At 35.6% G+C, this 14335-nt stretch overlaps 1 protein-coding gene across 2 annotated transcripts in view; it reads right to left on the bottom strand.

Annotated features, from left to right (window-relative positions):
- tmeff2a (transmembrane protein with EGF-like and two follistatin-like domains 2a) overlaps nt 1-14335 on the bottom strand; it is a 134556-nt gene that overhangs the window by 109292 nt on the left and 10929 nt on the right. For both annotated transcript variants that reach the window (XM_036561931.1, XM_036561932.1), the window contains exon 2: nt 569-678. In XM_036561931.1, the coding sequence (XP_036417824.1) occupies nt 569-678 (110 nt within the window). The remainder of the gene's footprint in view (nt 1-568; nt 679-14335) is intronic.

Here is a 14335-nt window from a genome sequence, read left to right as displayed (position 1 = left end):
CAGGTACTTTTATAATAATAAAAGTTATTATTATGATTATAATTATTATTATTATTCTACAGAATTTTATTGGGCTACAATTGGGTTGACTTGAAACTGTGAATAGGGTAAGTCTGAAAAGGAATTACATTAGTTCTCATTCTGAAAAAAAGATGGTCCTTCAAACGTTCTTTAGTATAGACAATTGTTCTATATAGAACCATGACCACTAAAAGAACCATTCGCTTGCTTAAATGTTTCTTTGCATGGTGAAATAGTTCTTCAGATTGACGGAGAACGTGTTGTATATGGTTCTATAGAGCACCAAAAAGGGTTCTTCTGTTGTTATGATGTCAAGCTTGTAACAATAGAAAAACCCTTTTTGACGCTATGTAGAACTATTTTCATTAAGGTTCTACATACAACACATTCTCCATCAATCTAAAGAACCATTTCCTCATGCAGAGAACGTGCAAATGGTTCTCTGGGTGTTCATGGTTATATATATATCTTCTATATAAGAGCAATGTTTTTTTAAGAGTGTATGCAGGTCAAAATAAACTCAATGATAGGTTCACCGCAGGCTCACCTTGAAGTCGCAGATGCAGGTAATAATGTCCCCTATTCTGAGACACTCGCCATCAAACTTGCAAGTGTTGGTGTCACACAGGAAGAGATCTGTGTCCCGGTCATCATCACCTGCAGAACACACACATACACAAAAAAAGAGAGTGAATTTGCATACAGCCACTTAAATATCCAGCAATGGAGAGTCATGAATAAGTAATGTTTATTAAAGTACTGTCCATCCGTTCATAATAATATGTAGTAGGAGTGAGTCAGCATAAGCAGAGACACTGCCATAAAGCGATGACCTTGCAAAACATGGACTATGGGCCTTTTAAGTTCGCTGTCTCACTATGCTATGTTACAGAACATCATTTTTAGTAGCATTGTGCTAACTGTCAGCACCCGCTTGCTCAAACCTATTACAGCAATACAACCTGTACACCATCATGGTTAACATAACAAACCTAATCTTTAGCATGAATTTAACATATTATAATGCAAAAAAAATCTATAAGGAAAACTGATAAAAAATAAGACATAATTAACAAAAACAACCAAACTTATAAGAATCTAAAACATTTGTAACAATTCAGACTGTAATCTTTAAACGTTTCTGCTATTTATTTGAATGAAGAAATGTGAATTGTAAAATGACCGTGACAGTTCACAGTTGAAAACTGACAATCTGATCAGTCAGTAAATTTAAAGTTTATCTAAAACTATCAGAGTCTGTTTTAGAGTCAATCATATTCAATTACATCGACCAGTGTGATCAGATATTGAAACTTTCAGCACATTAAAATGGATATTGGTATTGGTTATCAGCTTTTCATATCAGTTGAGCAATAATGCAGAACCCTAGTGAAAACATATTTCTGTGTGTATGTTTTGTAATTTTAAAAAAGCAAACAGAAATTGTTAGTTTTGGTGTTGGATGAGTAACAACAACTGCCTCTTCAGATGAGCTAACTTAAGATACAGCTAACTGCTAACACAGGATGCTGATGATGACTTTATCTTACACAAGGTATTTTCACCTCTGTGGACGATGTGACATGTTAATTAGTCAGAGAAATATGTTTACACTGTCTCTAGGCATAGCTTACATCAGCTACAGCAGCTAGCCTAGTTAGCAATAAAGCTGTGCTACACCTGTGATCTCTATTGCAGCCTTAACAATGTGCCCATCTTTGGTCACTTGTATTTTTGGAAATGTTACACTGTAACATACATACTCACAAATATGAGCAAAAGCGTGACATTTTACAGTCGTCTTAAAACATAAAACTGGTGTTTTCTCTGTCTTCCTGTTCTGAAACAGAACGAATTCCCAAACAGTGATTTCTGTATCTGAATACTGGTACCTTGCATGGTTAACTGAGTATCGAGCATCAGGCAGACAATGATGGTTGGCACACATAAAGCTTCAAATGTACTACAGGGTTGTACGGTATCCTCTTAAAACCGTCTCCAAATGTTACCGTGGACTAAAGCTAACAGCTAACTTGGTTGGCATGGTGACAACCAAGATGACAGATCAGCTGTGTCAAAGCAACTGAGCATTTTTGCAAACGTCATAAAGATTAGAATCTCCAAAAACTGCTCAAAGGGGCTCCGCTACCTCTGACCCCTCCTTCCATCAGTGCCACCAATCTGTGAGATCCTGCACCACCAATCAGTGACCCCTCCTTATATAAATATAAATGGGTGAAATGTGTTCATTCAGCTGTTAAGACATGGAATAGAAACCTCATCATTTTTAAATACTGCAGAATACCTTACTGTTATACTGCCCAGCCTTTGTTGACGGTGAGCTGTGTACAACTAGAACCATCATCAAAATACTCATGCTGTTTTCATCTCTCATGTTCTGCACTGCTTGTCATAGGCTTGAAATAAAACTCATCTGAGCTGCTGTCTGTTTATGTTCAGAGTCACAGCGTGTACAGTGGAATAACTAGTTTTTTAACCAGCCGAATGCTGAGATGCAGGCCTATTCTTTAGAAATGCTAATGAGGCTATAAACAAACATTCAACGTTTTGCATATATTCAAATATTGTACACATATTCTATGTGTGCATCCTTTTAAAAGGCTTTTTATAGGTTGCGGGCTGATTTGTAGGTCAAGCAGTTGGTTTATGTTTGGTCTCTTTTACAAAAAGTACTTTTGCAATTCTTTTATTTGTTTATTTATTCATTAAATTAGTCTTTAGCCATTTAATTAAAGTTTATAAATTATTTTATCTTTTTTTATATGCTTGCAATAGCTGTGCATATGGATATCTGAGCTGCTATTATACATTGTACATGAAAGTGTTACTATATACAGTTGTATGCAAAAGTTTGTTCACCCATGCTCGAAATCCATGTAGTTGTTATTTTTTTAAGTGAAATTAAGTTTACAATTACTGTTTTATTTGCTGATTTAACATTTTGTAACATATTGTAAAAGATAAAATGTGGCCTGTGCCAAAGTTATTGCATACACAGGACCTTGGTTGCCTGGCCAGCGAACCAAACCCAGGCCCTTATTGTTGTGAGACGACAGCGCTACCCACTGCACCACCATGCTGCCCAATATGTTAAACTCAGCAAATAAACAGAAACTCTGTGCTAAAATGTGCACAAAAATGTCATACTTAAGTTTGCTTGTAGAGGATGTGCTAACTTATTTCAACAAAACATGGCATTTAACTGGAGATGTTCAAACGTTTGCATACAAACATTATGCTTTACAAAATTGTGAGAATTGTCATCTCAATTCTAAGCAAAAAAAAAAACAACATAATTCCCATTTAATCAAGAATCATGCCGCCCTGATCATAAAGTATCAAAGACCGAATACAATCTTGATTAATCTTATGCACATCGTTACACACGTACTACTATATAACATAAGCGAAACAAGTCTTACACTTGCCACTAGCTGTAAAGTGCTTTTTCCTGAGCACCTTGTTCAGCTCTGCAGCATATGCTGAGCATGGCCTGCCTGTGCAAGATCTGAGATTTTGCTGAGATGTCTGACAGGCTCATCAAAAATAGGAGGCTACACAGGCTTTTGAACCCAGCGTGGGCTCTGAAACAGTGTTGATGAATCAGTTTTTGTTAATGGCCACCACTGAGTCCGAATAAAACAAGAACACAAAAAAAAATGTTGCAGCTGGCTGGCGTTTGTTTAACAAACGCAGCCTGTTAAATAACCTGTTCGAACACCCAGTGCAACAACACAGCTCCACTGTAAGCCACACAGCCTGGAATGCTGCCTGTCAACTCTCCTGACTGCATGAGAGAAACAATATTTGTATCATTTGCATCTTTTTATGCATGCCACGCTCATTGCGTGAAGCGTAATCTCTTATGATACGTGGCGTATTTTCTCTCATATATTCACATTCACAGCTCTATGCATCATTGTAACAAGTTTATACTGCAACGAGGAATTGTTTTTCCTCCTTGGGATATTTGATGTCAAAGCACATTAGCTTATGGCAAAGGATTATATATATTTTTTTACTATGTGTTATCCAGTCTCGCCTCGCAGGCTAGAATGAACCGGAACATTGCTCAGCACAACGGCTGCTCCCGAGGAGCTGATGCTACTTAAGGTTCCTGCTAAAGGGCCCGTCCTGGAGAGGCGAGGCGCCTTACGTAACAAGCATGCCTCATTTACATGCCAATTAAAGCAATTATCCACGGACCTCAGAAGCTGCTGAGAGCAAAAAAAAAATAAAATAAAGACTGTGTTTGGTTTGCCTTCAAGAATCAGCCGGGCTGGTTAAAAACGAAATGTTGAAGATGAAGCCTGGCAGGTGCTCTGCAAAACCAGGGCATATGGAGGGCATAGGAGATTCTGACTATGAGCAAAAATGAAAGGAAGAAGAGGTAAGTCATTTTTAATTCTATTCACTTCTTTTGACTCAATATGGCTGTATTTTAATGGATATCCTTAGATTTTTTTAAGAATTTCTGCATAAATTCAATTGTTGAGATAGAAACAAAGTTATTCAGAGTGAAATGCACTGATTACAGTGGTGGTGATAGGAACCAGGGGTCGCCATGTCTAATACACAATATATACAAATATACACAAATATAGCCATTTTATTTACTATCCAAAACCACTAGTGAACCTACACGTGTCTTCTGAGCTTTTATATGGAATGTTGGTAACGATAAAATAGTGGAAAATCTAAAATAATAACTTTTCGGTAACACTTTCTATGAATGTCATGTAAGCATGTAAGCATCTATAAACACATTCATAACATGTTATAATGCATTTATAAGGCATTATAAACATGGCTATAAATATTTATAAAAATGCATTACATGTTATAGCCATGCTCATTATGCATTATGAATTGTTAACATAATACATTATAAGTGCTGTTCATAACAAATTATAAGAGCTCATAAGTTGTATTTGTCCGCTCTAAGTAAAGTGAAGCATACTGTACTAAAGCCTCCTCCAGTGTTAAGAGTGAGGCTTCAAGTTGAAGTATTTACTGAAGGATTTACTGAAACACTAAAACATACATAATAAAGCACATTACAGGCTTCAAATGTCAGAGTTTAAACTAGAGCTGCCATCAGTGTTTTACCCAATGTGGGAAAGGTAATGTACACCACCAATGTACACTTTGCAGTCTCCAAGCTGGGGCTGACTTCTTTGGCACTGACAGTATAACATGTTATCAACACTACTTATAATGCATTATATTAACAATTCATAATGTATAATAAGCATGGCTATAAAGTTTAATTCATTTTTATAAATGTTTGTAAAGGTGTTTATAGATGTGAAATTCATAGAAAGTGTTACCAACTTTTCTTTGGCAAGGCAAGTTTATTTATTTAGCACGTTTCATACACAGAGGCCACAAATGTGCTTTACATTTATAAAAGCAAAAGGAATATCAAAAGAAAAAGCAAAGTGCTTAAGAGTAAAAATCAATAAAAATAAAAAAATGAAGTACAACGCATGTAAAAGCAAAATAAAAAACATAAAAGGGTTTAAGTGTTATTAAAATTGGCTTATTAAAGGTAAAGTGCAAGTCTTTCTGCTGAATTATAGGCACACTATTATGTCTACTGAGCCCATTTGGGGGCTATTTTGCCTCACAACACCCTGCATGTATCCCTCCACCATGAACAAGTTTTAAAAATACATTTTAGACCAAAAGCCATCTCAAAACTATCGTAAAACAATGTCTCAGACATCAGGCAGCATATTCGTAACCACTTCCTGCAATAACTTCCTGTGAGGGAGCTTTTAGAGGCATTCAGACATCTGGTTCCTATCACCACCACTGTAAACAATTCTCTAGAGAGGAGCATTTCACTTCAAACCACTCTGAATGTCTTTATTTACATGTTAACATCCGAATAATAAAAATTTTTAAAAAGCTGGTGGAATTCCTCTTTTAAGGCTGGAGCAAATGGTTATTTTACTGATCTGTTATTTCTATTTTAGATAAATCAGTGGGGTCCAAAAGTCTGAGACCACTTTGAAAATCTATAATTGTTTTCATTTAATCCTGCAAATAGACAATAGAACTTTCAAATAATTAAAACAAAGAAAAATTCTGACAGGTTAAATGAAGATATTCAAATTTGTGACTAATTTGAGCTTCCAGTGAAGCTCATGCTTGTGTGCACGCTGTCATTAAAGCAAAAGGGGGACTGTAGAACCCAATATCGAAATAATTTTCCCAATAATGTAATAACTTACCCAAGAATGTAACACAAATTCTGAATTGATACTCATTCTTTTGTGATAATACCTTATTACATCACAACATATATATATATATATATATATATATATATATATATATATATATATATATATACATATAATGTAACAAATATGCAAGTTGATAGTTTTTTCAAATGGATGATATAATACTTAAACATTGTAGAATGCACAAAAGTGTTGTAGGAGACCATTAGGAAGGGATCTTAAAAGTATAACATCATCCATTTTGAAAGATCTGATCAACTTGTAAATGTGATACATCCCAATAATATAACAATATATAACATAAATATTATATCAGTTTACACATTGTATTATGTTATTGGGCAAGTTATTACATTATTGGATTGTATTACATTTTGAATTGCAAAATATTGTTACATTTCTGGGAAATATTATATTATTAGGAAATTATTGCAGCATTGTGTTCTACAGGGACAAACACTACAAAAAAATAAAAAATTCCACTTTTCACTCAGATTACTATGCTTATAATACCATGCAAAAACTCAGTATTAACTTAGAGAAGAATGCAAAATAGGAACATTTTCCACAGTGTTTTCAGAGTTTTGGACCTCACTTAGTGTTTGTCCCTAGTAATAAAATTTAATGATGTACTAGCTGTAATAAGTGTGTGTGTGTGTGTGTGTGTGTGTGTGTATACATACACACTAGTGCACTGGTGTGTGCGCATATATATGTGTATATATATATATATATATATATATATATATATATATATATATATATAGGTATGTGAGTTTTATATATATATATATATATATATGTATATATATATACGCACACACTAGTTCCATACTTCCAGTGGCATCACATTGAGCAGACTTTACATAAATACTCCCACTCACCAGCCTTCATACCTTCACTATCACCACTGTTACTTTGCATATGCATATAAACATATGAACATATACTCTACACAGCAGCAGACATCGCAGATGACCTTGTCTAGCCTAGTGATGACAATTTCCTCACAGCAGAGAAAATGAGAAAGAAAACCACACTGTACAAAGGCTGTTTTCTTCGCCATTATCTTTCAAAGCACACAGGAAACTACGATAGCGTGAAGAAGTTTGTGCAAACTCCATACTGTCGTTGATTTTGTGAAAATATATTAGAATTACTGTCTTTTTAGAAAATTTAACAAATTGGACAAAATACAATGTAAAATGTGACCTGTGGCACATTTAAAAGACATATTCTTGTTTGTCTGTAATCTTCAAGCAGAAAGTTTTGACTTTTGCCCAATTAAAAAACATCTTCTTGTTTTTGTTTATGTCACCATGCACCAGCAGGCAAAGGAAACAATATTAACCATTAGTATCATGTTTCACCTCCCCCTCCAACCACCCTCCGCTGTCAGTGAGCCAAACCCTCGGCTAACTCAGAGACTCTCCCTAACAGCACGTTTCACTCAGAAATACATCACTGTGAGGAAGAAAAATGCATTATAATTTCTGATTCACACTTCCGATTCCCACTTATCATATCGAGCACTGCAAAAAACTATCTTGCAAAGTGAAATGATCTTAAAACTAGTTGATATATCTCATATTAAACATTCTGTAAAACACTGAGTAAAATGATTTCACTATATATTTTTGCTCGCTGTGAGAAATGTGCTTGAAACAAGCCACACTTTCTGCCAAGGTAGTGGCTAATTAGACCTAAATTGCTTAATAAATCACTCAAAACAAGTAAAAAATGGTGTAGAAAAAAAGTTTAATTATTTTCTAATAAGGTTACAACAATAAGCTAAGATAATTTCGCTTGCCAAGATATCACTTTTTGCAGTGAAAATACTCATATCAACAAAGGAATATGCATTTGTTAAGCATGCAACATTGGGTAAAAAACAGCATCACACTGTTAAACCATAATTTGACCTTAGTTCTTTGCTTTAGCCACGTGGAGTGAAAATGAAATCTTTAACTCACAGAAGCTCAGCAGTGGCTGTATTGAAAAGATGACTCAGCATCCTATTACGATATGCAACACCTCTCCATAATAAACCACATCAACACAAGCGGGATTTCATTACTCTACAGAAGCTATCCTGCTCAGCTCATCTGCGGCTGGCCTAGCAGTTACAGATCGTGGATTCAGAGCTTCACCTCATTACCCAGAAATCACATCAGGATGGGCCTGTCCAAGATACAGGCCTGGAGAATGTGTGGCAGTGAAAGGTGGGTAATATGATGATATCTAATATTTTATCAAGACATACATCACTTTTTTGGCAGTAGTACACTAATAAACATGAATAAAAACAAATAAACAATACAAAGTAACAATAGTTATTAACCCCATAAAATCCCAGACTTATTACATACTAAGGCTTATTGTAAAGTAACTACAGGGACTTCAAAGTAAACTGGCTGAGCTATTGTCAGGTTATACAAGTGTGTAATAAACTTGTGCATGGGTACACAAGTACTTGGTTATCAGTTCCAGGTACCAGTACTGAAATACTGAAATCATTATTTGGATATTTGTCACATTGTTCTCACAGCTGTGTGAGAAAGCTTGGATCATATTCAATGACATCGATTTTCTAAGTGAAAATAAGTTGAACATATCCCATTCAGAGAACACACTTCTGCACATTTTAATGCACAGTTATATAAACCTTGTGTAAAACCTCACAACCTTACATCTAGGACTGAAAGATGAATCGTATTTATATCAAAATCGCAAATTGAAAGAGTGCAATTTTCAAATCACAAGAGCTGCAATTTTTTATAATAGACTACATTATCAAGAATGTTGTCTTAACACATTTTAAGCTTGTGAACTGCTTATGTATGTTTCTATGAGCTGCTAAATTTTAAATAAGGCAATGAGCCCAATTTCCTTCCCTGCGTTAACCTGATATCTGTTCAATGATTCTATTTTCGAATAGGTCCCATTCTAGAGGATGTTACTGCAGACATCTAAAATTGTCGAATTCCAAATTATTTGAACTGTAAAATTGTATAATCTGGAATTATATTATTCATCATATATTATACATGCATCTGCAGCAAAATGTGTCTGAAATCATTGATTTAATACTTTTGAATGGTATTGTAACTCTTCCAGTAGTTCTTATGTTTCTTATTTTATCTTGTTGTGTTATGGACTGCTTCCTCATTGCATGGCTGCTGGTCACATCTGTCCTTTACAAGGATGTTCAGTACACTGAGAGCACAAAACTAGTCTTAGCTAAAAGGAAAAGGGTGACTAACTTGTTTTTGCCCTGGCAGATGCTGTGTGAACCATTAACGGCTTGAAGCAGAATGCAATTAACTGGAATGGAATTAAGCCTACGCCATTTACTTACACATTTAGACGCTTTCGCAAGGTTATCGTTGAAGCAATATTTGTGAGTGCACCTTTGTTCACGGCTAAAAGTTCACCTACGTCATCAAAGTCTATTAGCCTCCAATTTTAGAGTCTACATCACACTGGAGACACTGTGCTTGAGAAAACAGGTTGTGGTGTGCTAGCAATTTACCCATTACCTTCTCTCAGAAACATCTCCCTCAACAGACCTCTGTGGGCCAAACCTCAGCAGCTAGCCTCAATGTCCACCATCCGAGATCTTACCATGTTTACCCTGAACAAAACTTGAGGTTTATTTACAAAAATGTCGACACGCCAATGGAGCCAAACAAAGCCTTCCCGGAATTATTATTGCGTTCTCTTGGTAACTCCACTTAAAATATGACATAGATTATGCATTATAGCATCTGTGATGAGAGCTCTTGAGTGTTCAGTCATGAAAAGTGTACAAGTCAATGTTCAACTATTTCAATCAAGTCCTAATTAGCGATGCACTTGCATAAGAAAACGTTTTGCGTCAAGCAATAAAATAAATATACCAGAGATCAGCTAAAATTGACCTAAATTATGTTGAGGAGCATGCACATTGAATGTGACAAGGTACTGGATGCAGATCACCGTGTGAGGGAATGCGTGGTTGACGCGTGAATGCTTTCCGTGGTAATTTATGGAGGCAATTCCTTGTAGCTGTCACAAGCAATACAAACGGTACATTTAACTTCGAATCAGCATTGGATTATGCTGGGATGTCAGAAAAAGGGTCTTGGGTAACACTTCACATGAATCTCAGATACATTAAATATTATAAATGCATTTACAAAATGTTATATTCCACACAAAGACAAAACTTTATAAAGAAAGCTTACATAATATACACCCATCAGCCATATCATCAAAACCACCTCCTTGTATCTACACGCATTGTCCATTTTATCAGCTCCACTTACCATATAGGAGCACTTTGTAGTTCCACAATTACAGACTGCCCACCGGATGCTGTTGGTTGAATATTTTTGGTTGATGGGCTATTCTCAGTCCAGCAGTGTCACTGAGGCGGTGTTTAAAAACTCCAGCAGCACTGCTGTGTCTGATTCACTCATACCAGGCCAACACACATTAATACGAATGACCCACCACCCAAGTAACGCCTGCTCTGTGGTGGTCCTGTAGGGGTCCCAACCACTGAAGAACAGTGTAACAAAGTACGCACAGAAACAGATGGACTACATTCTGCAATTGTAGAACTACAAGGTGCTCCTATTGGTAAGTGGAGCTGATGAAAAGGACAATAAGTATAGAAACAAGGAGATGATGTTAATGTTATGGCTGATTGATGTATGTTATGTAACCTGTTTTCTCTGCTGTATAGCTTACACCATTTCATATAACACACTAATAAGCAGTAAATACAAAGCTCAATTCGTAATAAAAAACATTCAGAATCTATACTGTACATAAGATTAACAGATTTGTGGCAAGTGTTACCAAATATTGTAAATAAACAATCATTCTGTTCTTGGCATGGCTCCATAAGCAAGGCTACAGAGAAGTGAATTACAGTGTTTCAGAACATGAAATGCCAGTCTTTGCTGTCAAAAACCACTTGACCTCCATAACAGCCCTGACTAAAGTGTATTTGTGTCACACTGAGCTAGCAAATGATCCCTAAAATTATGCACTGATTGAACAACATGTTGAATTCCCACCAGGTCTCCATGCACTTGGCTAAAAACACAAAGTTCCCACTGCCTCAGTTAAGAAATGCTTTGTAAACCTAAGAAGAATTGAACAACAATGACATTTAGCGTGCGCACTGAAACATGCAGACAGGACAAACGGTTCTTTCATCCAAGGTGCTACACAGAAACCCACTGAATAGTTTCTGTTTTATGCAAACATCAGAGATCACCCTGCATTTCTTTAATTTCAAGCCAAAATGACCACTAAGCACAAGTTATTCATTTTTCAGAATTAGAAAAGAAGCAGAAAACACATTTAACAGAAAATATGTACAAGCATCAATGATTAAGCATAAAAAAAGCTTTTAGTATTGACTGTCCACTTTCAGTTTCTCAAAGAAATCTGCAGCCACATCTCAAATGTCCAGTGTCAGAAGTTGTTTTGAAGTTCTATACTACATTAACATGTTGGGTTTTTGCTTGAAACCTACAAGAAACTAAATTGCACTTGAGTTGCATAATGTAAAGCATCCTGCAACTTATTTGAAACTCAGCCACAAAAGTTGCAAGCACCTCAACTTTGTGAATCAAGATGCTGATAACACATCATGTAACCGTGTCAGACACCATACTTTCAAACTACTGATTTCACTAGATCAGTGAATAAGAAAGTAAAACAGAAGGTGGCTTATTAGGCATCTGAAACGGACACAACTGACTTAAAGCTGTTAGTTTTTATTTTGTCAGTTTTCCGAGCCACGACAACAAACATGGGTTTCTCGCAGCTAACGACTGTAACCAGCTGTGTTAACTAGCCAGCTAACGCCATCAGCTGTTTAAACACACATCAGATAAAAATACAAATATACAATAAAGAATAATAGACTGAGAGATGAAATACAGTACATATATAGGTTTGGGGAAAATAAAAAACAGCAATAGCAGCTGGAAAAAACATATTATGACACTAAAAATGCTGCATATTTGTAAATGACACCTTTCAGATGACTTTATAGCGAGAACGATACAGTCTATCAAAAGTACGAGCTGATGATTTGGCTAACTAGTGGAGTAACCGAATGTGTTGCATGCAACTTTATTTTTGATTGCTTTGTGTAACTATCAAGTTGCATGGAAATTATGTTGCATGCACTTCACAACATGAAACTAGTTGCATGAAAGTTTCACTTGTAAAGACCTAATTCTCAGCCCTAGTTTTTAAAAGGGTTATTTGTTCATGTCATCTTCTGAAAGCAGGCCATTCAGAGGGTTTGACACACTTTGTAAACAAACTCCAATCAGTATTAATTCAGCACGCCACAGCCCATTCTGAGATAATTAAGAACGCACCTACTCTGTTCAAAATCCTGCCTGGTGAAAACAAAAGAACTCGCCCAAGGTCATTTTTTCCCAACTGAGCTTCATTAAATATAACCTAATTGGATGGGAAAATGTCCAGTCTGGCAACAGTGACCAACTCCCTGTGGTTTGGGAAACAAATTGAAAAAATAACGCCACTGTTGAATAAGAGGATCAGAGAGCAGGTGGTTATTGCACATTTCACTGTAGCTGGACAAGAGTAACATGACAAAACATTTGATGTTGAATCACATGGCAGGGATATGAAGAGAAACGAGGTAGGCCAGTTATTAGCAGGACATTTTGTCACTAACTGTGACCTTCAGTAATGGGATAGAACCTTTTGCCAAACTGCTTTGAAATTGCGGTCAGTGTAGTGACCATCCCACAAATCAAAGATCCTATTTAATTACATACAGTGTATAAACCAGCCCAAGCTTTCTTAAAAGTACAGCTTGGATAGTAATTGTTAAGTAACAGATGAACCCTGAAAGGTGAAGGACACACTAATACTGAGGTATCAATACATGAAGAGTTTAATTTCAAAATGATGTAAAACCATTTGTATCAGTATTAAGTTTTTGCAAAGAATAATAATCTAAAGACTTTCTGGCATATATTTTCTAACGAAATCATTTGAAGTGTACGTATGGTTTGATATAGAGTCCTATATATTTATTGTCCTGTTTTCAGTTTACTCTGATTTATTTATCTGGTCATTAATGAAATTTGTAAATGAATGAATTACTTTCTAGCTCACACACATACTCACTCCCTCACTCACATTATGCAGGGTGAAGAATCTCCACAAGGAGCAGCTATTAGCACGCAAGTATTTTTGCATGCATCACTGAGAAACAGAAAACCAGCTTAAACTCACACCAGCAGAATCCCACCAATACATTTTTAGCCACTTTTTGGGAGTAAAAGACTTGCAATGCACTCTACATTCGTGCATGCAAGCACAGTATGTTTGAAGCTGCAGTAAACAACTGTTAACTGACATGAGAACTATATAACCACTCAATAAAAAATAAATGCAAACATTTTATCTTTATGTAAGTACAAATTATAAAAAATTTGAATATGCTCTGGCATTTTATGATAATCTCTCCTAAATTCCACCTGAATTCTCTGCATCATTAAACTAATAGGGCCTTTGTTCATTATTATTCAACTGAGACCATTTTTATTGTTTGGCATTTCTTTAAAGCTCTAAATCGTGCCATTAATTCTCAAAATAATCATTCAGTTGCTCGATTTCTAATATAATCAATAATTACAGCCCTAGTGTGATACTCTTGTTTTCTATTTAAAATCAATCCTCACATTAAATACTGACAGTGTTTTCTTTTAGTTCATTTAATATTTATTTTCTGTGAATCAGAATGTGCATTTGATGCTGGAAAAGTGGAACAAATTATTGTAGCAAATAATTAAGAGGCATACTAACCATCTGTCCTGAGTGGGTACTGTTAACAAAAATACATTGTCCAAAAACATCAGTTTTTATTTTTATGTGCTAGAAAAGACTTTTAAAAATATAATATTTGGTATTGATATGGGATCATAACAAAAATCTGAGGTATTGCCAATGAACCCAATGAAATTTGTGAGAAAGACCAGACCTGAAAGTCCACCTTT

This window comes from Colossoma macropomum, unplaced genomic scaffold (genome assembly GCF_904425465.1).
Source record: "Colossoma macropomum unplaced genomic scaffold, Colossoma_macropomum, whole genome shotgun sequence".
NCBI classification, from domain to species: Eukaryota; Metazoa; Chordata; class Actinopteri; order Characiformes; family Serrasalmidae; genus Colossoma; species Colossoma macropomum.
Note: the sequence above shows the minus strand (reverse complement) of the source record. Positions and strands in the feature narration are given on the sequence as shown.